Genomic DNA, 25,962 nt, shown 5'->3' on the forward strand with positions numbered 1-25,962 from the left:
GGAAAAAAAGTGAGTATGGTTTTATTTCCCCCAATAAGACAAATAGAAATGTGCACACTTTTGTTTTTCTTAAAGCAGAAAATCAGTTTTTACGGGATGTTATTGAGGAATGAGCAATGCGCTATAAATTAGTTGTCGTACAAGTACTGTAGTGTTGATACTCGGTGAAGGTTATTGGTTCATCTGAGCGATGAGCCCCTCCAGCTCTGGACGCGCCTTGAACCGTGCTTGGAAATCAGCTTCGGTGTGCTGAGAGGTACAGAGGGAGAGAAGTGGATTAGTAGTAAAAAATATGATATGACTAAAAACTACACATGCACATTGCTTTTAAGAGTAAGATGGAGTTTGGTTTGTTATAGTGAGCACTTCTAATGTTCTCCAACAGTTATGGACTAAAAGATGAACATGCAACAGCTTACTCACACGGGACACAGCGCGGCGTTCAGAGTGCTCAGCTGGACACTGTTAACAGTTAGGTCTTTAAAACCTCTCAGTACACCTGCAGTTTGAGCTGAAAGCACAAACAAAACCCCAAAAAACACAACAAGCCAGGTCTTACCTGAACGACTCGGTGGTGAGTCTTGAGGACAGCATCGACGTATGTCTTGGTGCCTTGCTCCTGCATCAGCATGACCTCTGTGCTCTTTGTTGGTAAAGCATAGCTGTACGTGGGAAGCATTAAAGAGTATTAAAGCTAAATTTTCAGTCTACTACAAAGGAAAAAAAAACCAAAAAACAACAAACTTGCTGTAATATATTGGTCAGATGAGAATTGGGCAGGTTATCTGTATCCATGAATCTTTTCACATTTGTTTAGAAGCACTTACATTTTCAGAGCGCTTTCTTCTTCATCTCTATTTGTAAACAGAAAAATACCAGGGCTGTTTGTTCTCTTAACTTATGATGATGAATTTCTGAGGAGTGAAACATCATAAAAAAGCTCATTCAAGAGAACAAGAGTGGGATTTTTTTTAAGTTTTCATCTTACACACTGAGGCAATGCAGAGGAACTCTGCTGCCACCTAGTGACCAATGTCTGAAATATATCAAGGTTTAAAACTTGATCGCCTACCATCATTACTGTGGCTTTGACAGTTTAACGTTTTTGATAACTACGTCAGCGCCTTCATGTAAAACACATCTAAATTAATTTTTATTCCTCCCTTTAGAGGGAGAAAAACAACTTTTACAAACCTGCAGTTCATCCTGGCTAAATGTTTCTATCTGCTATAAACACACAGAACCTGCCCCATTCTGATCATCAGCTATCATTCTTGCATATTTTGTCTCTGTAAAAACAACAACAACAACCAATCAAAAAAGGCTAATGTGTTCAGCAACAACTAGTCAAAATCTGTGTGAGAGTGTGTGTGACTGGCATTCTGGGTATTCCCTTATGTAGTTTTGTTGGTATTGCTACGATAAGGTCTTTTGGTTGTAATGTGGTATCGAGGATATGATGCTGCTGCTAGTAGTGTGAACTTTAATTCTTTTGTTAGACCACCCACCCAGCTGCCACTGCTCTTAATTAATTTGTCTAAAAATGAAAGAGAAACCCTTCTGAAGTAAATATCAGACCAACATAATTTCATAAATATTTTTGTCCATAGTGATACTTCAGTGAAAATGTGATATATGACAGCATAACAAGCAACTGGAATTTGCCTACTTAGCCTGATGATTTGTATAAACAGAGCAGACTAAATAGGAATCAAACTCTTGGCCTGAATTATTTTTTTAGTGCCCATCTGCTGTCGACACTTACCGTAACGCTTGCAGGGATGTGTCTGAATAGAAATTTGGTGTCTATAAGGAGACAAATGCCACATTAGTAATTTCCACTTTTGGTGGTCATGGACAGTTCATGCAGAAGAAGTGAGCGTGATTCATCGAGCTATAGAATTCATTTAGGCTATTTGGCAATTAGACATCCGTGACCCATCATAGCAGAATGAGATCCCAGCAGTGGGAGGAGTGAGGATTACCCCCTGGAGTCTAGATGCTGGTGGTAGTGAAGATGAAGATGAGGAGGAGGTGGGAGGCATCAATGGAAGTCTGAAAGACAGAATAATGGAAAAGCACTAAGATTTCAAACACAGAGAACAGAAGACAGGCAGGAAAATGATTGGACCAGAGTAATGATGTCAGCACTGAGTTTGCAGGCCGATGAGTGATTACAGATGTTCCTTACTCAAGTTACACTTGAGCTTCATTATTACTGAAGACCAGAAATATGTGGAGCTCAACTCCCAGACGACTGTGTGAAAAAAGACAGTTTTGCCACAGCACTCACAGCTGTGAACATTACACCTGCATCAGTTGCACCGATCAAAATAAAAATAACAAAATAAACCTGTTGTTTTCAAAAGAAGAAATAAACAGCCTTAAAGAAGGTGCTGTTATTGGTTCACTGTAAATGTGGTCACATCCTGCCCTCTAGAGCCTACATCAAAAAACACTACATTAATATCATATATGAAACATTCTCTAACCCGACAGAGCCGCTGGTCCATTGAGTGGATGTCACGCTTTGCCTCTCCCAGGCGTGAAATTGACACGTGTACCAGCAGAGGTCTGTAATTTATTTAAAGCTAACAAGACACTTCTGAGAAAGGATGTTATGAAGTACACTCCAGGCTCCTTCTGTGTCACATTATGATTAAGCTAAATGGCTGATATGTATTTACGTGTAAATGTGTTCGTAATGTTTCTTTAAGTTTAAGTTTCCCCTGACTGTTTTCGTGATGCTTTAAATACATTTTTAACCTCTGCTGGTTCTGCAAAGTACTGTAGCTTAAGCATGCATAGGCGAGGCAAAGCATGACATCCACACAATAGACCAGCTGGCCTATTACACACTTTGCAGTGACATTGGGTTGCATGCTCCTTATGAGGCACTATATTCACAAAGTGCAAAAAAAAGTCTTTTATATTACAGACAGTCTGGACCCATTGTGCAAACACAAACCAATGAAAGCAGAATAAACAGGCTTTAAGTGACTGTAACGTCACCACACAAATGTGATCAATACTGTATTGTAAGCCCCAAATGTGAGAAACTAAATAAATACATTTTTATGACATTAACTTCTTCATTAGTTTAATTATGTAGTGGAAATATCGGTCAATCCTAAATAAAATATGAATGTAACTCCAGTACCTCTGTGCTGTGCTGGTTATTTCCAACTGCTGCAGTCATTCCTCCTGTGTTGTTTTTATAATAAATGATCTAAATTTAAGAATTAATAAACATTTCTAGAAAAAATCTAAAAAGTTATCAATTAAATGATCTCATAATGAGTTAGATGATTTATGCTACATTCATGTGTTCAGAATGTTTTTATATCAGTTTCATTTGCTTTATATGTGTTAATATACAAACGTAATACCTTAGACATAATTTAAGTGTCTAAGGTTAAGATTAATTGTTATTAGATGCTTTGTGAAGTGATACAGGGCCATGAAATGATGAGTTACAACAGTGGAATGTGGCAGGTCTTGCAGAAGAATGCGATGTTGAGATGCCGGTGACGACAACGAGAATGTTGCAAATGTAGGAATGCTGAATGTGAGATGAGATGACGTGCAGCAATGTTGTTTGTTTTGTGTCTGTGAACTGTCAAAGGGAGGCTGAGTTGAATGAAATTGGACTTTCTTCAATGTTGTGTTTTGCTTCTGTACTTCATGTGATTGCATTTTTCTAGAGGTGCACAGCAAAAATATAAAATATAAAAGTACTTTTCATTGAGACTAATATTCTCATGCACACAAAAAGTCCCAACTGGATTTAGTTACAAACTGCTGGTGTGGAGGACCCATGTGTCATGACGTGTTTGACGATAAGGAATTTCTGGTGATGTTTGAAATGATCAAAGTTCATTTCTAGGCATGTATGTTTTGCTGTAGCAGGCAATAGAGGCATCTTTGAAACATTTTTAATATTAATGTTATCAGTCTTAGCGTATAGCAGCTATGGCGCCATAAGAATGGCGTCCTATGGCTTTGATTTTGCTTTCATAATAATGATATGTATTATTATAATAATACATATGAAAGCATTCTAAATAGAGTTAGCATGAAAGAACATGCACAGTAGACAAGTGTTTACTTGTTTCCAGCACTTAAAAAAAATCTTATTCTGTTCAGTAACTGTGTGTTACTGTCTTTTGAGTCAGTCAGTGGGATGTTTTGTCTAATATTCATATGGCCTCTTATTTTTGTAAAGCACACAGTTCTTAAATAATGTGGCAGGTGTGGTTGTTTCATAGTTGATCCACCTCGTTATGTTTGTCAAGAATTGTTGCTCTTAAATAGATCAGATTACGAGTTACGCCTGTTATTGTGCACATGGTTAAATTTAGTTTGAGCCTGAAGTGAAGTGAAGAGATTGAGCGCACTTGCCCTGAGGAATTAACCATTTTAGTTGCAACATTAACAACATGTTTTAGCACACTTACACAACATGTTGAGTCAGCCTGGATGTAGAACTCATGCAATAACATTTTTTTTGTTAATTTAGGCAAGAAGTATTTCTGGATTCATGATTTATTTTGGACTGACTCCAGCAAAATATCATGGATATTTAGACAAATATAAGGATTTGGCGTTTTGTCACAATTTAAATGAGACTGAACTAAAATTGTGTCACTTTTTCACTGTACTAAAATTACACATCAAAACACAGTCCGGCTCAAAAGTTGAAGACCACTTGAAAAATGGTCTTGAGCATGCAATTTATTAAAAACAACACTTAAACTGAAACAGGCTGTTTTACAGCTGATCAAAAGTTTAGGACCTTTAAAAGGTCAAATCTGTGCAAAAATGTGGATTCATTGTCATTTTCTGTCAGGTAGCCAGATTGTAATGACGTTCTGATGGCAAAGGCAAAATAAAACGTGGTTCACGTTGTGAACGTGGTCGGTCTGTTGAACTGCATAAGCAGGCTCTCTTGCAACATGGCAGGACTAGAACATAAATAAAACATTTCCTTTGTTTTCTTCATATATAACTTTATTCTTTCAGTGGCAAAAGTAAAACTGCTCCTGCTTATTCCTCACTTAGAAGAAAAATATAAAATTTAAAAAAGGCACCAAAACCTATATCAACAGGGCTTCTTTCACATTTTTCTATATTACTGCTAATTAACCTCTGCAGATCTATGAGATCCATATTTAGCTGGACAAGAGTGCATTTAATAGAAATAAAATTTAAACTCTTTCACTCCATTCATCTACATGACAGATGGGACTAAACTCGTAGAAAAGTACTCGACAGCTGTGGGATCCTTCTACATTTCCCCTTTTCAGCTGGTTGAAAAAATTGTCAGTTTAGTTCTCTGCACAGACACACATTATTTAAAAATCAAGCATTTCCACACGTTGTGCCAGACATTTTGTTTTTTGTTGTTCTGATTTTTGGCAGTGTTACTTGTACTGACAAGTCCAGGAAACTTCAAGCTGTGTGATGCAATGAACAGCTGTGCGTGTGTGGTACATGAAAGCTTGTGATCAGGCATCGTTTAGGGAGTACTTAATTTGCTTTTGCTTTGTTTTTTAAATAACAGATCATTTTCAAGATTGTGTTAATTTAATCGTGGGAAGCCAAAATTGTGATCAAGGTTACATTTCGTGGAGCCCTGTCATTTAGTTGTAATAACCAAAAGATCCTAAAAATGTCCTTATTAAGCATTATATGCACATCTGCAACCTTAAAAGTGCATTACACCGCACTCCAATGTCAGCATGACTATGTCATAACCTAAAAAACACTGGTAACATTTGACAGTCAGATAGTAAGAACAGAAAACATTGCAGTGGTACGTTTCATTATCAGAAAAAGGAAACTTAAAATGCCTTTGAAAGAAATGAAATGAAAGAAGAAAGAAATGAAGGAAACAAAGCATGTTAGAATATGAAAGAAACTGTTGACAGTGTTACAAAGTTTACAGTTGCATGGCCTCTTGTCAGTAACATATCTGTTGATCTCACCCCCACGCTTTTCCTGGAAATGTTCAATCTTTGTCGCACAATAATACTGCTGCGTCAAAGTAAGAAAACAATAACCTCAAACATTGAAGACATTTTTTTTACATTTTCCCTGATCTTTCATTGATAGCTTCTTCTAGATTTTCCATCTGAATATCTTTAATAGGCTTTATTCCAATCTGCCTTTTTCTCAGAAACAAGTAAATATAAAGTCCTAATGATTCCTTCAAACATTTTGAACATATCTTACTACTACCTCATCTGATCAGTGTGTGCTGAGTATCTACTCTCACACCTACCTGGGTGTGACAAGTGGCTGTATACTATATATAACTCCAGCACAAAAGTCACTAGTCACTAATACATGTAAGATATGAGAGGACATCAAACACATTTGCATCAAGTAGAACACAAGGTAAGAGAAATCTTTATGGAGTTTTTGAGAAGTTACACTTGTAAATCTCTGTCCGGACACAAAAAGTGCTACATATACAACAGCAGTGATTACATCTTAAATCAACACAGACTTTCTGTTCAACAGTCTCAGAGTTTGGTATGAAAATTGATCAGATTTGTTTTTCTCAGAAAAATATATATTGAAAAGTATTTTATGTATGAATGTAAAATTTCACACCAATCATTATATACATGTTTAAAAAAGTTGAAGATGCTTGAGCAGATTTTTTTGTAAAGATTTGATGATATGAGATGGAATGACCCTACAGTCAATCTGTGGTTAGACCTGGGAAAAACTGCTTGGACATAATGATTCCAGGTTTTAGAAGATTCCAGGGGCTTGTAAAAGTACAATACATAAAATATATTTAGTGGATGAAGATAACTTTAGGGGTCAGAATTACAAGTTTGATGTAGAAGTACTTATCTCCAAGTCTGCTTTATTTTCTAAAACACTACTACATGCCAAATTTTAATTAACCCTTTAAACCAAGGGTCCCCAATCCCAGTCCATGAGGGCCGGTGTCCCTGCAGGATTTAGATGTGTCCTTGATATAACACAGCTGATTTAAATGGCTTAATGACCTCCTCAACATGTCTTGAAGTTCTCCAGACGCCTGGTAATAAACTAATCATGTGATTCAGGTGTGTTGACTCAGGGTGAGATCTAAAACCTGCAGGGACACCGGCCCTCGAGGCCTGGAGTTTCCTACCCTTGCTAAAAATGCTAACCGTCACTGGTGATGGGTTAGGGTTTAAAGCAGGGGTCCCCAATCCGAGTCCACGAGGGCCAGTGTCCCTGCAGGTTTTAGATCTCACCCTGAGTCAACACACCTGAATCACATGATTAGTTCATTACCAGGCCTCTGGAGAACTTCAAGACATGTTGAGGAACTTCAAGACAGCTGTGTTATATCAAGGACACATCTAAAACCTGCAGGACACCGGCCCTTGAGGCCTGGAGTTGCCTACCCCTGGTTTAAAGGCTAAATTAGGTCAGCGTTTAAAGGGTTAAAACCAGTAATTGGAGATTATGTATCGGAATTTCAGGAGCAGGACCACACCTCCAAACACGCTCCTTCCGGCTGTCATCTATATAGGTACCCCCCAGTACTGCAAGCTGATCCCTTGTTCTCCATTCTTTAACTTCTTCACTTCTATTTAGTACATGGGGATTTGCCCAGCCCGGGAGCCATCGCCAGTCCCCTTCAAGTCCTCCCCAAACCGCAGCTCAATTCATGTCAAAGCATTCACTTTTACCTACTAAAACGCTGTCAAACCTAAAATGAGGACGTGGGCCCAGCTAGTGAATAATAACAATCAAGAATAAAACTAACGCAGTAGGTATAATTTGATGAATGTAAAATCCTAACCCTTAGTAATGTACATTTCAAATGTGTGTGTGCTACTGCCATTTAGCCTCAGAGAACAGTTCAGACTAAAAATCTTTTCACACGTTTATTATGCTGCAGGACACTTAAAGCTAAAGATGGCAAATGGACCAGCATGGTCCACTAAGGAAGGGGAATTGCATATGGGAAGCCTCCCATTGTTGGATATTCTCCATGCAGATCAGTTTGAAGGAAAATATTCAGATGAAGATCTCCTGGAATGCACAAAAAAGGCTGAGGAAAACTTTTACAGAGGGGCCCCACCTGAGTGGTTAAATTTCTACATCAGTGAACAGGCAGAGTCCCTAAAGACTGGAACTACTTTTATCAAAAGAGATGGATATGAAGAACTCAGGGAACAAATTAAGAAAAATAGAAAATTTCCAGGGATATCAACTGTAAAACTGACACACCAACCAGGATGTGGAGGAACTACAATGGCCATGCAGGTGTTGTGGGACTTGAGAAAAACCTTCAGGTGTGCTGTTTTAACTGGCTCCACCTCAGATATTACAAAAGTTGCAATGGAGGTTGTCCAACTTTTCACAGCAGGCAGTCAAAACCACCAGAGAACTGTGTTGTTGTTGCTGAACAATGAGTCGATTCTGGAAGATCTCCAGAGCAGCATTATGATGACAGTTGCTGAGCAGAAGATAGTTACTCATATGCCTCTAGTCATTTTCCTCAGCTGTGTGAGAAACAATGCACCTCAACAGAGTGACCACGTTGTCCTAAAGAACACACTCTCAGACAATGAGAAGGACAAGTTTGATAAGAAAAAGGAAGAGCTTCAAAAGAGGTACAAAGATAAATGTGAACAATTTCATGGCTTTAACATAATGCAAAGTAATTTCTCTCAGGACTACGTCAGGGAGGCATGTGCTGCATTAGAAAAAAGGAAAAAAACAAACCAGTCACTGAAGCTTGCTGCCTTCCTTTGTCTGCTGAACGCCTACGTACCAGGGTCATATCTCCTGGAGTCTCAGTGCCTGGACTTCCTCAGACAAGACAAGTACGATGACCTTTCACTGGAGGATCAAATGCAGCCTTTAAATCATCTCATTATTACCTTCCAACAAAATGAAAGTTGTGAGAAAAAAGTCCGCATGGCTCACACTATGATAGCAGAATGTTGTACTAAACTGTTGGCAAAGGCAGGTGTGACCAGAAGTGACACAACAAGAAACTTCTTGAACAGTTTTTGCAGATATGAGATTCCTCTGTGGTTGCTTGGTTTTGTCAAAGACATGCTAACCAAAAGAGAAATGAAAAAAGAAGTGGACCAAGTCAACAGCACAGAAATGAAACAGGAAAAGTTTTCTAGACTAATTCTAGACATCCAAACGATGGAGGGGAAATGTCAGTGTGCAACAGTTTTAGAGAAGGCCTCATGTAAAATCTTTCAAAATCCATTTTTTCCACAAGCTCTTGCTCGTTTTTATTATATAGAACTAAAAGACTACAATCAGGCAGAAATGTGGGCACAAAGAGCAATAGAAAGAGATCCTCAAAATTCATTTGTTGCTGACACACTTGGCCAAGTCCATAAAAACCGCCTAATGAAGCAAAATGTTTCTGCCAAAACAAGTGAAATTTTGCAAATGGCTCAAAAAGCAATTAAAGTTTTTGAAGATGAAGAAAGATTAGCTGAGGATGAAGATGGACCAGACATGAAAGAACATGGCAAGAGGAATGTTTCAAGACTTTTTAATTCAAGAGGGCTTTTTGGTTACCTGCAGGTCTGCAATACTCTATATGACAAACTTGTTAGTCAAAATGAAACCTGGGAAAAGGTTCTCACAAAAAAAGTATCGGCGACCTCTTTCCTGAAATCACTTAGAGGCTACAAACTCCTCGGATTCATTGAACTACTAGAAAGCCTCAGAGATAAAGTTGAAAGAAAATGCTTTTTTTTGGAACAATATCTGACTTACTCAAAGCCTAACACAGAGAAAGATGATCCTGAATATATATCTGAAGACACCTCAGAGTGCTACCAGAAGTATGTTGGAGACACAACTGCAAAACAACTCATCCAGATGTTTCAGGAGGGAAACCTAGATGACCAGTCTGTGGAAGTGCTGTCATTTCTTGTCAAACAATACACTCAATCAGAGCTCGAATACATATCTACAAAGTGTAGAGAAATGCATCCAAGTGCAGATTCAGAAACGTCTCTTGTCAACAACATCCTCACACTATTTAGACGGAAAATGCCCCCAAGTGACACAGACCCACCTGAGCTGCACATGTTCACCCTTCTCTGTACTGGCCTGAAAATGAAGGCCAGTGTGTTTATGACATCAGTCAAATAATTCAGCAAATGCAGAACACTTACGAAAATGCATATAAGAAGTACTTTCGTGCCAGGTATCTTCTTCCTGTGTTTTTCATTGGAAAAGGTGAAGGTGTGAAAAGAATTGTTCACAGAACAATTATTGAAAATCATCTGAAAGCAAAACCAGATTGGAGCGATAACTGGAAGAAAGAAGAAATCTTCAGAAGTCCTGATGTCCAAGAGCTCCTTCTTAGACTTGATGGAGTAGTAAGAGACTACGGAGTATATACAGGAGTTGGTGGTAAAGAGACTAAGATCAATGCCAATCTGCAAAACAGCCTTTGGAAAAAACGTCAAGTTACCTTCTACCTTGGATTTACTATCAGAGGTCCTGTGGCCTTTGGCATTCAGAATAAAACTGCAGACACAGGTAAGATAACATAACAGTAACATTGCAATGAAGTAAAATGCTCTGCAAACATTCACTACTAGTTAGTAGTTGTTTCATGCTTTGCCTCTCCAAAATGTGAAATGTACACACATGTAGAAGTTGCATTACCAGCAGAGCGAGATAACATATTAAGCCAAGAAGTCAGGATTGAACAAAAAGACATAGAGTAAATTTCAGCTAGGTGGCATCTATGTATATAGATGTAAATGTGTTAATAATGTCCATTTGAACACTTTCACTTGATTATTGTCATGTTAGCTTGAAATAAAATATCTCATTCTGCAGTTACTACAGCGTGCAACTTACTGCAACTTCTGCATGTGTGTCTTTTTCATGGTTTGGAAAGGGAAAGCGTGAAATGGACACGGTGCACCGGCAGGTCTATTACAAGTTTTGACATGATTCACGGTGCAATAATAACATAAAGTACATACACATAAATGCAATATTACAAAATTAAACAGTGCAAATGAGAATTTATTTGGCTACATTACAGTAATAGTTACTTATTGGACTTTTTAGATTTACACCATAGCATAATATTGTATTGTGTTTTTTAACCTGTATTATCCATTTTTCTGTTGTTTTACTTTATTTTTTGTTTGCTGATTACATCAGTTATTGCAGATCAGAATGGGAAAACTCTGACCAACAGTGTGAAAGAGACCAAAGCTGCCCCTTAAGCTTTAAACATCATACAAGATAATGGGGGACATCCAAGTTTCTGAATCCTGGTCAACATCCCCCCCAATAGGAAAGTGATTCTGAAGCTTCCTTTATAGTATTTATGTCTTTTTATATGTAGGGGCAAAAACTAAAAGGAGAAAATTGTGCTGTAGCGTTGATGTGATGCATGTGATCCAGCACTTTTAGTCATGTATGTATTGTCTATGCTAACACCTAAACAACAGACTTTCAGACTTTCTGATTCTTAGAGATGATTTACTTCCTAAAATTTGGCTTCTTTGCATAGTGTCTATTTAATATTTTGTTTATACATTTCTAAAGACTTTGCTAATCAACATCTGAAGAAAAATGTCTCCTCAAAGTATCGTTTTAAATTGTTGTTTTGCTTCCTGTCTTGTTACTCCTGTTTTTTTTCCTTCCTGTATTCCCAGCTGTCTTCACCTCCCTGATCACCCTCGCTGTGTATCTACTGGCCAAATCTGCCCTTGTCTGGTGCTGGAACGTAGGTTCTTTCTCCATGCTAGTACTTTCCAGGTTATGTTTCCTGCAGGCAAAGTCTTAGTCTACGTTTGCCTTTTGTTTTGTATTTTGTGCAACCTCTATAAATGGCTTGCTTTTGTTAAGTCCCGTATACAGGCATCTGCATTTGGGTCTTCTCAATTAAAGGTTGCCTTTTTGTGTTTGTTTTATGTGTTAGATTCTAAAGTATAAAAGAGGATGTACATGCTGTTAAATAAAGGTTCGATAATGTTATGGATTTATCTAAGTTTAAATGTGAAAAGGATTTATATTCAGCTTTTTGTTTGTTTGTTTGTTTGTTTGTTTGTTTGTTTGTTTGTACCCCTGTCTAACCAGTGTTTGATTTCTTTTTACTTATTGTTCTTGTCTAGTTTAGGAGGGTTGTTTGTTTTATTATCCGAGTTTACTCAATAAAGTATTTAATTGCACATTTACACACATTTGGTACTGATTTCATAGACATATTTGAAAAATTATATTTTATCCATCTTCTTCCGCTTTATCCGGGGCTGGGTCGCAGGGGCAGCAGCCTAAGCAGAGAAGCCCAGACCTCGCCACCTCCTCTAGCTCATCCGGGGGAACACCAAGGCGTTCCCAGGCCAGCTGAGAGATATAATCTCTCCAGCGTGTCCTGGGTCTGCCCCGGGCCTCCTCCCAGTGGGACATGCTCGGAACACCTCAGCCAGGAGGCGCCCAGGAGGCATCCTTGTCAGATGCCTGAACCACCTCAGCTGGCTCCTTTCAATGTGGAGGAGTAGCGGCTCTACTCTGAGCCCCTCCCGGATGGCCGAACTTCTCACCCTATCTCTAAGGAAGAGGCCAGCCACCCTAATTAGTAAATTATATTTACTATTAATTTAAAGTTTGTTTGCAGATTATTTAGTACATCTGAAACAGTTAGTTGTTTAAAGCCCAGCCTAACAGTTTTGCACGTCTGGCCTTTAGTTTTGTGAAGTGCCACGTCTTATAAAATTATTTCAAAGTGAAATATTGGCATCATTTAATAACACACATAATACCATAAATTGTTAAACATGCTTTTAATTTATTTTGAGACATGATTAGTAGTGAAATAATATTAACATTAATTAATAATAAATCACTGACAATCCCCACTTTAAATGCCTGGGACTTTCCACCTTTTGGTTTAAGAATTGAAGAAGCCTCTTGGATACCAGGAAAAAAATACTCATGTAAAGTACAGTAACAAAGTGTTTGTACTTCATTGCTTCCCACCTCTGGATATAGCTGCATATTAAGCTCTATGGATTAAAAATAGGATCTCACTTAAGGCAAGCCGATTATTTTATATATAGCACCAAATCACAACAACAACATAAAGAAAACAGTGAACATATGTATGTGAAGGCAGACAAGGGAATACTTTTGCATATATATGTACATCTCTGGAGCAGGAGTCATAAGTTTGATTCCCACCTGGGGCACCTGGGGCATCAGGTGGCTGTAGCTCAGATGGCAGAGCAGGTCAGCCACTAATCAGAAGGTCGGTGGTTCGATCCCAGGCTGCCTCCTGGCTGCATACCAAATATCCTTGGGCAAGATACTAACCCCATGTTTGCCTACTGGTGGTGGTCAGAGGGCCCGGTGGCGCCAGTGTCCGGCAGCCTCGCCTCTGTCAGTGCGCCCCAGGGCAGCTGTGGCTACAATGTAGCTTGCCATCACCAGTGTGTGAATGGGTGAATGACTGAATGTAGTGTGAAGCGCTTTGGGGTCCTTAGGGACTAGAAAAACGCTATACAAATGCAGGCCATTTACCATCTGTATCCAGTAAGAGTCCTAGGCTAGACCCCCCCCCCTCATTCTCGACATGAACGAGAGAGAGAAATATAAAGTCATGCCATCTCGGACGTCACCCTAATCAACAAAGTCCGAGACAGGTGTCTAGGTACCAGGGCACCCTGATGAGAAGTGGGGAAACCTGGATCCCCCGTAGCCAGTTACCAAGACTAGGTGAAGTACCCTCAGAAGATCTACTAGATGATGTGATTGCAGCACTAAGAATGATACCTGTATGCTAAGCGGAAAGGAGGAGGACGGGGACTGGTGAGTGTCAGTACCACGGTCCAGGATGAGACAACGAACATCCACAAATACATCAGGAAGATGGCAACACATAACAGCAGGGTGCAAGATGCTAGCAGGCAGGGCATACATGGAACGCCATAACCAAGTGGCCGGCATAGTGTACAGAAACATCTGTGCCAAATATGGCCTGGAAGTCCAGAGGTCAAAATGGGAGACATCCTCTAGGGTGGTGGAGAATGACTGAGCTAAGATCCTGTGAGACTTCCGGATGGAGGTGGCTAACCAACCGGATATAGTGGTGGTGGCCATAGACCACCAGTAGGGGTGAGAGGAGTTTTTTTTTATAGAGTGACCTCTATATAAGTCTGTCATGTCCTTTTACCCTTTTTAAGACCAGAACCAGGTTATGTACACATGATTTTATAAAACATAGGTCAGCATTCATTAAAGATAAAGTGTGTGTGTGTGTGTGTGTGTGTGTGTGTGTGTGTGTGTGAGAAAGAGAGTGAAAAACATTTTGGATAATAGAGAACTGTCTGTGATCAAGCCACATAAATATTCTTTTTTGATGCGCTTCCAAACACTCTTCATTGATTATTTACATTTGCTTACATCCTAACCTATTTTAATGCCCTCCTTTTATTTGTTTAAATGTTTCCAAATACTCAAGCACTGTTTAATTGCAAACTGAGACCTGAACAGCAGCCACATGAGTGAAATAGAGACAGAAAGAATTGTTATCTTTCATCATTAAACCGTTCATAGTAAAGCCTTAGTATTTCCTGTTGTGACAAGCATTTCCTAATCAAATGAAGTCACCCTGCCCTTTAAACAAATGTAGGTAATGTTTCAAAATAGGACAATATTAACATATATCACATATTTTATTATTTTGTTGGCCAAATTTGCAAATTTCCAATCTTTAGCGTCTGATTGTGCAATATTTTATGCCAGCTTGACGTGTTTATTGACTGAACACGTCAAGCGTAGCCTCTGCTTTTTTTAAAAACCAGGAAGAAAATGTGCTGTTAAATTGACTCATTCCTTTTTTTAAACTACTCTGAAACTGGAACTGCTCTAACATTCAAACTGTAGAGGTGTACATGTCTGTACCTGATTATCCCAACCTGCTTTGGGTGTGACGACTACCTTCCGGGTTACATGACACATTCACGGTCCCAGTGCTTGAACACACACATAATAGCAGGTCTTTAGAGCTGTCCGTGTAATTTGGGAGAAGGTAAGAAAAATCTCTTAAGATCTGCAAATGACAAATGGAAGTTTTAATTGAAGTTAGTGTCTGGTTCTTTACATGGAGAAGGCTATATTTATTTTATGTGATTGACCAGCAATGAAATGGCTATTTAAATGTATCACATTCCATAAAGTGAATGTAGGACCTAAATTACAAATAGTTTAAGCTAAGACATAAGACGGACTCATGTTTGTTTTGTTTAACATTCATTAGGGTGAAGCAAAGTGAAAGTGTGAAGATGGCAAACAGACCAGCCCTGCCCACTGCTGAAGGTGGACAAATACATGTAACGAGTAAAATCAGTGATTCCTTCTCATTTTTGGATGTCCTCTACACCAGACAGTTTGAAGGAGAGTTTGTTGAAACTCAACACGCTGAGCAAGTGGAGGAAAACTTTTACAGAGGGGCCCCACCGAACTGGTTAAACTTCTATATCAGTGAACAAGCAGTGTCAGATGGCAATGCAACTCCTTTTATCAAACGAGATGGATATGAAACCCTTAAAGAACAAATTCACCTGAGAAGAAAAGGCCCTGGGACATCAACAATTAAACTGTTTCATCAACAAGGATGTGGGGGAACCACACTGGCTATGCAGGTGCTGTGGGACTTGAGGAAAACCTTCAGATGTGCTGTTTTGACAGGCTCAACATTAGATATCACAAAAGTTGCGCAAGATGTGGTCAGCCTTTTTACAGCAGGTAGCCATGGCCACCAGAAAACGGTACTGTTGTTACTAAATGATGAGTTCATATTGGACATCCTCCAGGACAGGATTATGGAAGAGATTGCTGAACAGGATATAGAAATTGATTTGCCTGTGGTAATTTTACTGAACTGTGTGAGAAGCAGTGACGGGATTATCCACCAAAAGGAGCGTTCTTATGAACTGAAACAAAAGTTCAAGAGGAAAATGAGAAAATCTATTATTCTCAAAAAATCTCTCTCAGACAGAGAGCAAGCAGACTTTGATATGAAAAAAGAGGAGCTTGGCAGAAGATTTGGTGATCGGTGCAAGCAGTTTCATGGTTTTAACATTCTGCAGTCTAATTTCTCTCAAGCCTACATCAGGAACGCATGTGCTACATTAGAACATATCAAAAGAACAAATAAGCCACTGAAGATGCAGCTTGCTGCCTTCCTATCCCTGCTGAACGCCTACGTACCAGGTTCATATCTCCTGGAGTCTCAGTGCCTGGACTTCCTCAGACATGAAGATGAAGATGACCTTTCACTGGAGGATCAAATGCAGCCTTTCAGTCATCTGATCGTCACCTTCCAACAAGGTGAAAGATCTGAAAAAAAGGTTTGCATGGCTCACAATATGATAGCTCAGTGTTGTACTGAACTGTTGGGTGATGCAGGTGTGACCAGAAGTGACACAACAAGACACTTCTTGAACAGTTTTTGCAAAAGTTATGTTCCCCCATGTTTGCTTGGGTTTGTCAAAGACATGCTAACCAAAAGAGAAATTAAAATAATAGAGGACCCAACTGGTGTAATTAATGAGAAGAAAGAAAAGTTTTCCAGACTGATTCAAGATATTACAAAGACAGAAGATGATGACAAAAAGAAAGGCAAAAGTCAGAGTCTGTCAGTTTTGAAGGTGGCCTCAAAAAAATTTGATGACAACCCACTTTTTCCACAAACTCTTGCTCGTTTTTATTATATAGAAATAGAAGACTACAATGAGGCAGAAATTTGGGCAAAAAAAGCAAAGCAGAGAGCACCTTGGAGTTCATATGTTGCAGATACACTAGGCCAAGTCCATAAGATCCACCTGAAGAACTTAAAACTTTCTGCCAAGCCAAGAGAAATTTTACAGCTGGCCCAAAAAGGCATTGAAGCTTTTGAAGATGAGGAACGACTTGCTGAGAATGAACACATGAAAGGCAAACAAGGAGATGGCAATAAAAAAGTCTTGCGTGCTTTAAACACCAGAGGGCTGTTTGGTTATCTGGAAGTTTGCACCCTGTTGTATGACCATCTTATCAGACATGATGAACTTTGGAAGCAAGTTCTCACAAAGACTGTGTCTCTGGGCTCTGTCCTGAAATCCCTCGGAGATGAGAAACTTTTCAGGTTTAAGGAGCTAATAAACAGCCTCAGAGATTTGGTTGAGAAAAGATCTGAATTTTTTGACACTTTTTTAACTTATTCATATTCTGTTGTAAAGAAAGAAGATCCATCCTACATGTCCAGAAAGACAATAGAATGCTACAAAAAGTATGTTGGAGACGCAGAACCAAATGATCAACTCCAGAAAGCCTTCCACAAACTTAAACAAAAACTGGCTGTCACTTCTCCGGGAGTACTTTCATGTCTTGAAAGATGCACTAGATCAGACACCAAGGACATTGCTGTATGGTGGAGAGAAATCTGCCAACACAAACATTCTGCTACACATGCCTTACTCAACTACGTTCTGGCCAATATCATGCTGATAAATCTGAAAGAACCTCCCTCCAGCTCCGACTACCAAAGCAGCTTTAGAGAGAAAATGCCATTGGCTCCTGAGATGCAACCCGAGTTTCACATGTTAGCTCTGCTGTTGTGTTGGCCTACAGATGGTGAAGACAAATTGGCCTTTGACCTCCCTCATTTAATTCAAAATATTCTGCAATCCTATGAACAAGAATATAAGTCACTCTTTCAGTCAAGGTACCTTCGACCCATATTTTTTCTTGGACCGGGTCAGGGTCTGAACAGACTTCTTCACAGACACAACCTTGAAATCTTGTGGACCCAAGATGCACTGGAAGACCCAAAAACAAACTGGAGGAACGACGATGTTTTCAGAAATCCAACAGTCAAAGACAAACTTCTCAGGGTTAAAGGGGTGGTGAGAAATTACAGGCTGTATGCAACATTTGGCGGCACAGAGATCAAGTTGGATGTTAACCAAAAAGACAGCCTCTGGAACTCAGGCCATGTGTTCTTTTATCTTGGATTTACAATCAGTGGTCCTGTTGCTTACAACGTTCACAGAAGAACTGAGGGTAAGAAAATGAAACTATTAAAATCCTTTCCCTCAACAAATTAAATGCTTTCCTCTTTGAGTATTACATTTTTTCATGTTATAATGACAATAGTTGTTTTAATACAGCTAGGTTGATAATTTTACATGACCAAATGGTGTTTCCTCCATTTTTCTGCTTTAAAGATGCTAAGATTAAAAAGCATGTTTTTTATGTACTTATATCATATAGAAATCTCGCACAAGTTAAAATAACGTTAAAATTGTGCTAGAATTATTGGATTTTGTTAGCTAGCTCTTTAAACATTAACTTTGCTTTAAGAAGAACCTTCTGAGAGACTTCTGAAAGCTTTTGGCAATGAAATGGTAAGTCTCTGTTTCTGTGGATTTTTTTCTACTCATTTATTGCATCTTACAATAATTGTAAAGATTTTACAATTTCAATGACCATGACAATGTAAAAATATCTTGTACAACAGGACTCCAGTCCGTGGACGAAGCTGAAACCTGAAGTCCAGATAATGGACAAGGTTCATACTTACAGGTGAAGGTTATCACTAATTACAAGACACACAATGAAGTGGTTTGGGTTTAAAGTACCACTTTGTACTATTTGCATTGTGCCATTTCTGTTCGTGCATGTGAACAGAGCACAACAGAGCATTTTGTCTTGTCTATTCAAATTCAGCCTGCAGTCTGAAAGTGGCAAATATGAATGCAGCGAGTCTGCCTTGCGGTGGGTTTGTAAGGAAACCGTCAGCTTCAGATACCAGTTTAGCTCATGGGAGCGATTCATGAGGAAACCTGTATGCATGGACTACATACCAGCAGGACCCCTAATGGACATCAAAGTCACAGATGGGAAGCTAGAGGAAGTCCGTCTGCCGCACTGGATCTGTACAGGTGAGCAGTCGTAAAACACATATGATTGTTTTATTACAGTAATAAAGATATTTATGCACACGACTGTTTGTGCTTTGCAGGTGAAAATGCAGCGATGTCAGACATATTTCGAGTTCTGCATGTGGACAGCAGTGGAGGTTATTTGGAGCAAGTGTCTGAAATGACATCATCCCATGTGAAGTTAAACAAGCCGGAGTTCTCTCTAAGAGGAGCCATGATCCTAAAGAAACTGGGCCTATATCTAAAAGTTTTTGCTGATGTCTTGATATACATGCAAATCACATCTGGCCTCACTCTGCACGTTTACCTGGTCCCACATGATCCTCTAATACAACAGGTAATACAATGCCACATACTGGAGCAACAATATAAAGTAGAAGTGAGGAAAAATATATAATAACACAGAGAAATAAAATGCTCTCATTGATAAATACAAAAACACAGTGACACTACAAGGCAGCAAATTAATAGAGTTTGGTCTCTAAATGTTTTGACAACCCAACTGACAACATTACTGACTTTCAGGCAGAGAAAACTGCATTAAAAGTTAAGAACTTACAGCCATCTTTATGCTAATGTAATTTAATAATTCTTTCAAAAGCTGTTTTTTGAACAGCTTTGAGCTTTTTTTAAACTTTGTAGTTGTTACTTGTGTTTTCTTAGCATTTTCCCTTTTCAGTTACATGGATTGCAGTAGTGCAAATCAATGTTCTCATCTTGATATAAACACAAACACATATGTTCATTAAAGACATGAATAGATGTGAACACAATTCCCAAAGATTTCCAACCATTACTTGTATGTGAAGAATGGTCCATTTTTCCATGTTTCAGGAAGTGGAGAAGAAGGAGAAATCTGACGGATTCAGAAAAATCCAAAAGACAAGTCCTATTGACCCTGTACAGCTGGAGAGTTATTTCTACCTCTCAACAGACTGGGACACAGCACAAATCTGCCCTGAGGTTTGGACTAAGCTGCCCTTCTGTTCATTGCACCATAACATAGAAACAGCAAAAATCCTCAAGTTTCCATAAAACGTTTTCTCTGCAGAAACAGCAGTTCATGTTGGAGTGGAGCGACACTAATTTCTTTGAGGTGGTCATTGGAAATGAAAAAAGCGAGTTCGGAAACATGAAACTGAAACTTGAAGTTGAGCGCAGGGGAGGAAAGGAAAAGGACACCGTGTGGACGTGCGCTATCGGAACAGGTTAGTGTTTTATATGTTGTTACCCTAACGCAGCTCATCTAAAATATTTAGACAAGGCCAGTATTTGACCAGCTTGACCCCTTTTATTCCAGATGAATATTAAGCACAAGTATTCACCAAGAACAGGGTAAGAGGTTCGCTTTAATCCATGATTATTTTATAAAGTAAATTCCTTTTTCAAATCTTATGATTTGCTTATCAAGACATAATTTAAAAAGAAAACTGGGTTCTGAAACAACCTAAAAACAAACCTGAGAGAAACAAAAAGCAGTCTTTCTTTTTCACCCATTTGCTGTAAAGTTCTCGCTGTGGTCTGGATCACTGTCTCTTTGCACGATTTCCAGTTTGATCCCGTCGCTATAAAACAAAGCCCAAACCATCACCCTTCCACCGCCGTGCTCGACAGTTGGTTTGAGGTGTTTGTGCTGATATGCTGTTTGGTTTTCTCCAAAGGTAGTGCTGTGTATTTTGTTCAAACATGCCTACTTAGGTCTCACCTATCCAAAATATATTGCTTTTTTTTTTTCACATGCAGCATTGCTGCTGTTCTTTTTAGATAGAAGATATTTACCCTCTTTCCAAAAAAAAGCCCGTTCAAAACTTGTTCAGTCTTTTTCTAATTGTACTCTCATTAACGTTAACATGCTGAGGCCTGCAGAGTCTCAGATGTAGCTCTTGGGTTTCTTGCAGTTTCTCTGAGCAGGGCATGGTCTGATACTGGGATGAATTTACTGGGATAGTGACTCCTGTGTTGACTGGAAGCTATCTTGAATGTTTTCTGTTTGCGAATGATCTTTCTTCCCAGACTGAAGAACATCAGCAATTTCTTTTTAAAAACTATTATTGCTTTCCTATTTGGAATTGTGTTAACACACACCTGAATGCTCCAGACTAGGAAACTACTGAACGACTGCTTTGGTAGAGATGCTGATTATCAATAATCAAGTGCATTTCTGTATCAGCACCTGGCTGTTACTTGCACAGGGAGCAGTGTGCTTAGTTATTTAGCATTTTGGCTTAATTTTCACTAAATAATGACGTCATGTTGCTGTTCATCTACAGTTTCAGTAATTTTACAGTCTTGTAAAGACCAGGAGATTTTCATTAGGTGCTGATATGTAAAACCTTATAACTGAAAACAGCTTCTTTTTTCAGAACTATATATTTATGAAAAACTATATTGTAGAGCATTACAACTTACTGTGTTTTATTATGTTTTACATTTGCTTTTTATTTTTCTGGACAGCATTTCATGGATCGCCATTCAACGGCTCTGATGGACAGTGAACGAGGCAGCAGCCGTTCTAGACAAACTCCAGAAAAAAGATTTGATCTCCAATGAGAAATTTGATGCTGTGAGAAATTTAAATGAGAGATTATTCAAAGATGAGCTCTATGAAGTCCAAGGGATAAAGTCTCTGAGGTTTCTCATCTATGAGCTTGAGTGAGCTCAATGTATTGTTTAGAGAATGTTAAAATATGAACCACATTTTAAGTTTTTTTTTTTTATTTAACTCAACCAAATACATATTTTTCTCTTGTTTAAAAAAACCTTTCTTTATTTTTTTAAAATTGTTTATCTTGTTTTTATCTGTGTAATTTAATTTCTTTAACGTTTTTCTACAACATGGGATACAGATGTTAATGTTTACTCAGAATACAGGCAAATAAAATATTCTGAACTTTTATATTTAAATTAAAAAATACCTGATTGCTACAATTCTAACTTTTAGTCACAGAAATTTAAAATACTACATTTTGTGTCCAAAGGTTAAAAAAGTACAGTGACATGATGTGTATTAAAGTGAACAAAGTTTACAATGAAGCAGAAGAACCAGAAAAATAAATATGAAAATATTTTAAGGTGGAAAAATGAGTGTGGTTTTATTTCCCAAAGGTCACAAAATGAGACTAATGTGCACAGTTTTTTTTCCATTTCAGATAATCCATTTATACAGGATGCTACTGAGGAATGATGGGTAATAAATTAGATCAAACTGATACTTGTACATAATGAGGTGGAAAGTTATTGGTTCATCTGAGCGATGAGCCCCTCCAGCTCTGGACGCGCCTTGAACCGTGCTTGGAAATCAGCTTCGGTGTGCTGAGAGGTTCAGAGGGAGAGAAGTGGATTAGTTTTAAAAATTATGATATGACCAAAAACTACACATGCATATTGCCTTTAAGAGTAAGATGGAGTCTGGTTGGTTATAGTGAGCATTTCTAATGTTCTCCAACAGTTATGGACTAAAAGATGAACATGCAACAGCTTACTCACCTCCGTCACAGAGAGCTGAACTCCCTCTGGTTGATTCTTTAAGAGGACGTCCATGAAGACGGGACACAGCGCGGCGTTCAGAGTGCTCAGCTGGACAAAAAGTAATAACACCGTTAACAGTTAGGTCTTTAAAACCTGTCAGTACACCTGCAGCACCTGCAGTTTGAGCTGAAAGCACAAACAAAACCCCAAAAAACACAACAAGCCAGGTCTTACCTGAACGACTCGGTGGTGAGTCTTGAGGACAGCATCGACGTACGTCTTGGTGCCTTGCTCCTGCATCAGCATGACCTCTGTGCTCTTTCTTGGTAAAGCATAGCTGTACGTGGGAAGCATTAAAGAGCATTAAAGCTTAAGTCTACTACAAAGAAAAACAAAACAACTCACTGTAATATATTTGGCAGATGCAGAGGAACTCTGCTGCCATCTAGTGACCAAAGTCTGCTATATCAAGGTTTAAAACTTGATCATCTACCATCCTTACTGTTGCTTTGACAGTTTAACTGTGTCAGTCCCTTCATGTGAAACGCATATCTAAATAATTTTTATTCCATCCTTTACAGGGAAAAACAACTTATACAAACCTGCAGTTCATCCTAACTATGTTTCTATCTGCTGAGTGAATTGTTAATTACCCACACATAAGAGAGAAGACGGGGGACCTTTGATACCCGGTCTACCAATCAAATAAACCAAATCATATTTAATGTTGTTCATATATGGAAAAGAATAAAAACAGTTTAACTTCAAACATCTAATCTTAATGAACAGGGGGCAGTTATAGCAGAAAATGGAAATGTTCCTATTGAACTTGACATGGTTTGCATCTCAGCTCCTTAAGTGACTCAGTTAAATGTTACCTGCTGACCTGCAGTGATCAGAAACCTCAGACCTGCCATCCAAACATCCTCACCTGTCAGCTACTTTGATGCCAAGCCGGTTGCAGAAGTTATGGATGTACTGGGAGTAATGTTCCACGACAGTCATGTCATATCCTGACACGTTCACATTCAGAGTGCCGTACGCTGTATCTGTCGCAGACATGATCCGTTTCATCTGGTGCTTGTCCTTCTTTTTCCTCGGCTAAAAGCAACAAAACAGCAAAGGGCCAGACAGTGTCTTCAGTTAACTCTATCCTGCAAACAATTTAAAATTCACTCTGGGAACCACAAGTAAGCCAGCAGTCTGACACTGAAGAGTTCTGTGAGGACACTCTGGTGGTATGAGGTCTTTAAGATGAAATGGGCGTGATTATTCAAAACTGTGTGTGTGAGGAGAATGTTTTTATTTTCAATTCTGGATTTAGCAGGTAGCCAATCAATATATTCTCCACTTGGAGTCTTACCGCTTGCTTAGGTAACAGATATTTCCACCTCCCAATGCCGTGGGTTGGCATGCCCTTGTACTGTCGTTCATTTACAGAATGTGTGCCTAAGAAGAGAACAAACAACACTTTAAATATTCTGCAGCACCACGAGCAGTTTGCATTGAGTTTGCATACACAGGACACAAATACTTACACCAAACAGGATGCTGGATGGACGGTGCAGCCCTTTAAAGATTACAGAACACAGATTAATCATAAATAGTATCAGAAGGGGAGAAATCATCTCACCGCGATGTGTTTAGAAACATAAAACAAATTCTACGGTCTAACAATTGAGACTTGTTGTAAATGTCTGTGCTTCAATCTGTTTTAAAAACTGACAAATTTAACCTAATTGCTTAATTAAATTAAACATATAATGTCTACAACTGGGACAACCGAAAAAGCAAGGCAAAGACTTACCGGCAAGGTGTCAGCGCTTTATTCAGCAGGAGCGCCTGCTGTGCGACAGACGCCTGCACCTGGAGACAACATCACCTGTCAAATCCACTATTTATCACACTCATTTAAATTTAACAGTGTATCCCGGCAATTATGAAGCACAGCAGTATTTGGATATCCTCCTTCAGTATAACCATAAACACCCATTGCGGTCTTCCTCTTTTCCTCCTTGCCTGGCAGCTCCATCTACAACATCCTCTGTTTTTCCAGTTACCTCTACAGGAGCCAGAAAAGACAACGACACAAACACGGGGCTGGCTGACAGGAAGCTAACTTAGCTCCAGCACAGCTGTGACCTCTGTGAAGTCAGCAAACCTGTAGCAGAGAAAAAACAAATAAGCGGGACGTCACCTTCCGGAAGACAGGATTCATCACTGCGCCTCTCTCTGTCGATATTTAATGTCAGATATGCTCAGACGAAACTCCTCACAGAACTGCATCTGCTTAGGATGAATAACATGCAATACCACACGCACTGGTGCAGACGCCGGAAGTCCGTGCTGTTTTTTGTCCGTCGGTTAAACACGGGAGTACAACCGTTCCGGGTGTCGTGGCAAAACGTGATTACAGATGTTTCTGTGTGTTCTGTTTTTTTAATGCCTAATATAGTTCCTTATATTGGTAAATAACCTGTAGACAACATGATTTACAAAGCGGCTATATGTAGAATAAAGAATTGGCCTGTTTTAAAAGTATAAACTAAGACCACTGCACTACTTTCAAGCACTTCAACTCGTACTCGTCTTGATGTTGTTTTTTATATTCTATATATTCTTCTTGATATTTATTCAGCTGTCTTAATTGCTTGTTTGTCCAAAACGTTTATTTTCTTTGAAGATATAATGATACAATAAATGTTTTATTTTAGTGGATATTTTGTTGACTCCATAAGGGATTTTCACATTCTTCCCATTCTGGACATCTTGCCCCTCTTTTACACCCTCATGATGTAAAGTTTTCTAGATCTGGCACTGCTGCTCTGTCCTCTGCATTAAAATGCACTCCCTTGGGGCAGTTAAAATGTATTTGTATTTGTAGAACTGTGATTCATGCTAATACAATCCATGCTTCCCTCTTGGCTCCACCTCTCGTGAAGAAGAGACTTTTGATGTCAGTGACACTTTCACCCAGATAAATATGGATATGCAAAAGTCACTTTGTGACAGGAATTTTCTTTCTGGCTCAGAATGAGCTTGACATGTTATAGGCCAATAATACACAACAGTTTAAATACTAGAGCAGGTGGTTGCTTCTCCTCTACAGTGTAGTGAAATATATTGGCGCCCCATGACTTGCGTGGTTGAACAGGCTACTCCTGTACTGAAAGCTGTCTCTAAACTATCCCACTTAAAGGCCTAAACTAAGATTTTATTATTATTAGTCTGCAGTGATGGACCGATGAGGTCAGGCTGGGGTGTCTGTGGACTATGTTTGCATATGATGTTGCGACGTGTAGTGAGAGCAGGTGGAAGAGAGAGAGCAATGGAGACTGAATTTAAATACCTATGGCCAACCAAAGCAACAGACAGTTAACAAAGAGGTGAACAAGACAGTGCAGGCAGGGAAGAGTGGGTGGAGAAGAGTATCTGAGTGAAAGAATAGCAGCTAGACTGAAAGGGAAGGTTTACAAGATGTTAGATGTGCGGTTTGGAGATGGCGACTGAGCTGGAGATGCTAAGATTTTCACTGGGAGTGACCAGA

General features: G+C 39.0%; 4 protein-coding genes across 14 annotated transcripts; 2 read left to right on the top strand and 2 right to left on the bottom strand.

Annotated features, from left to right (window-relative positions):
• Positions 1-5: 5 nt before the first annotated feature.
• LOC309699993 (large ribosomal subunit protein mL48-like) lies at positions 6-2,311 on the bottom strand. Of its 3 annotated transcripts, none has more exons than XM_082523301.1 (4): positions 1,986-2,311; positions 1,766-1,806; positions 560-662; positions 6-249 (listed from the first exon to the last, which is right to left on the bottom strand). In XM_082523301.1, exons 1-4 carry the CDS (start codon positions 2,043-2,045, stop codon positions 172-174), a joined length of 282 nt encoding a protein of 93 aa, XP_082379427.1. In that variant the 5' UTR covers positions 2,046-2,311; the 3' UTR covers positions 6-171. The 3 variants fall into 3 exon arrangements, 2 of the variants coding, with proteins under 2 accessions (XP_082379427.1, XP_082379428.1); XM_082523302.1 differs by having other exon boundaries at positions 6-455; XR_014274548.1 differs by lacking the exons at positions 6-249; positions 560-662 and adding an exon at positions 712-914 and having other exon boundaries at positions 1,766-2,060.
• Positions 2,312-4,958: 2,647 nt separating this feature from the next.
• LOC309699972 (sterile alpha motif domain-containing protein 9-like) lies at positions 4,959-12,071 on the top strand. 2 transcript variants are annotated; one of them, XM_082523272.1, is made up of 3 exons: positions 4,959-6,399; positions 7,913-10,539; positions 11,179-12,071. In XM_082523272.1, the coding sequence occupies exon 2, from the start codon at positions 7,930-7,932 to the stop codon at positions 10,144-10,146; it is 2,217 nt and encodes a 738-aa protein (XP_082379398.1). In that variant the 5' UTR covers positions 4,959-6,399; positions 7,913-7,929; the 3' UTR covers positions 10,147-10,539; positions 11,179-12,071. The 2 variants fall into 2 exon arrangements, with proteins under 2 accessions (XP_082379398.1, XP_082379397.1); XM_082523271.1 differs by having other exon boundaries at positions 4,959-10,539.
• A 1,509-nt stretch (positions 12,072-13,580) lies between these two features.
• LOC309699939 (sterile alpha motif domain-containing protein 9-like) lies at positions 13,581-24,606 on the top strand. 8 transcript variants are annotated; one of them, XR_014274535.1, is made up of 10 exons: positions 13,582-15,052; positions 15,281-18,066; positions 18,367-18,410; positions 18,524-18,588; positions 18,733-18,947; positions 19,028-19,284; positions 19,782-19,910; positions 19,999-20,155; positions 20,248-20,608; positions 21,402-21,912. XR_014274535.1 is itself a non-coding variant. In XM_082523203.1 (10 exons), exons 2-9 carry the CDS (start codon positions 15,306-15,308, stop codon positions 20,256-20,258), a joined length of 3,639 nt encoding a protein of 1,212 aa, XP_082379329.1. In that variant the 5' UTR covers positions 13,582-15,052; positions 15,281-15,305; the 3' UTR covers positions 20,259-20,282; positions 24,472-24,521. The 8 variants fall into 8 exon arrangements, 7 of the variants coding, with proteins under 7 accessions (XP_082379323.1, XP_082379324.1, XP_082379329.1 ...); XM_082523203.1 differs by lacking the exon at positions 21,402-21,912 and adding an exon at positions 24,472-24,521 and having other exon boundaries at positions 20,248-20,282; XM_082523202.1 differs by having other exon boundaries at positions 20,248-20,282; positions 20,500-21,912.
• Positions 22,013-24,933, bottom strand: mrpl48 (mitochondrial ribosomal protein L48). Its single transcript, XM_082523290.1, has 8 exons — positions 24,613-24,933; positions 24,223-24,281; positions 23,954-23,985; positions 23,779-23,864; positions 23,347-23,516; positions 22,650-22,752; positions 22,434-22,523; positions 22,013-22,259 (listed from the first exon to the last, which is right to left on the bottom strand). Exons 1-8 carry the CDS (start codon positions 24,631-24,633, stop codon positions 22,182-22,184), a joined length of 639 nt encoding a protein of 212 aa, XP_082379416.1. The 5' UTR covers positions 24,634-24,933; the 3' UTR covers positions 22,013-22,181.
• Between the last annotated feature and the right edge of the window lie 1,029 nt (positions 24,934-25,962).

The sequence above is a fragment of the Aulonocara stuartgranti genome (assembly GCF_965226115.1).
Source record: "Aulonocara stuartgranti genome assembly, chromosome: 3".
NCBI classification, from domain to species: Eukaryota; Metazoa; Chordata; class Actinopteri; order Cichliformes; family Cichlidae; genus Aulonocara; species Aulonocara stuartgranti.

Bases quoted from the DNA above. Each gene is read 5' to 3' on its own strand.
- LOC309699993 (XM_082523301.1), bottom strand. From the start codon at position 2,045: ATGCCTCCCACCTCCTCCTCATCTTCATCTTCACTACCACCAGCATCT. The intron at 663-1,765 runs GTAAGTGTCGAC...TCCCACGTACAG, and splicing joins ACATCCCTGCAAGCGTTACG to CTATGCTTTACCAACAAAGA. The intron at 250-559 runs GTAAGACCTGGC...TGTACCTCTCAG, and splicing joins CTCACCACCGAGTCGTTCAG to CACACCGAAGCTGATTTCCA.
- LOC309699972 (XM_082523271.1), top strand. From the start codon at position 7,822: ATGTACATTTCAAATGTGTGTGTGCTACTGCCATTTAGCCTCAGAGAA.
- LOC309699939 (XM_082523197.1), top strand. From the start codon at position 15,306: ATGGCAAACAGACCAGCCCTGCCCACTGCTGAAGGTGGACAAATACAT. The intron at 18,589-18,732 runs GTGAAGGTTATC...ATTCAAATTCAG, and splicing joins GACAAGGTTCATACTTACAG to CCTGCAGTCTGAAAGTGGCA. The intron at 18,948-19,027 runs GTGAGCAGTCGT...TGTGCTTTGCAG, and splicing joins GCCGCACTGGATCTGTACAG to GTGAAAATGCAGCGATGTCA.
- mrpl48 (XM_082523290.1), bottom strand. From the start codon at position 24,633: ATGAATCCTGTCTTCCGGAAG. The intron at 23,865-23,953 runs GTAAGTATTTGT...TTCTCTTCTTAG, and splicing joins CATCCAGCATCCTGTTTGGT to GCACACATTCTGTAAATGAA. The intron at 23,517-23,778 runs GTAAGACTCCAA...TGTTGCTTTTAG, and splicing joins ATCTGTTACCTAAGCAAGCG to CCGAGGAAAAAGAAGGACAA.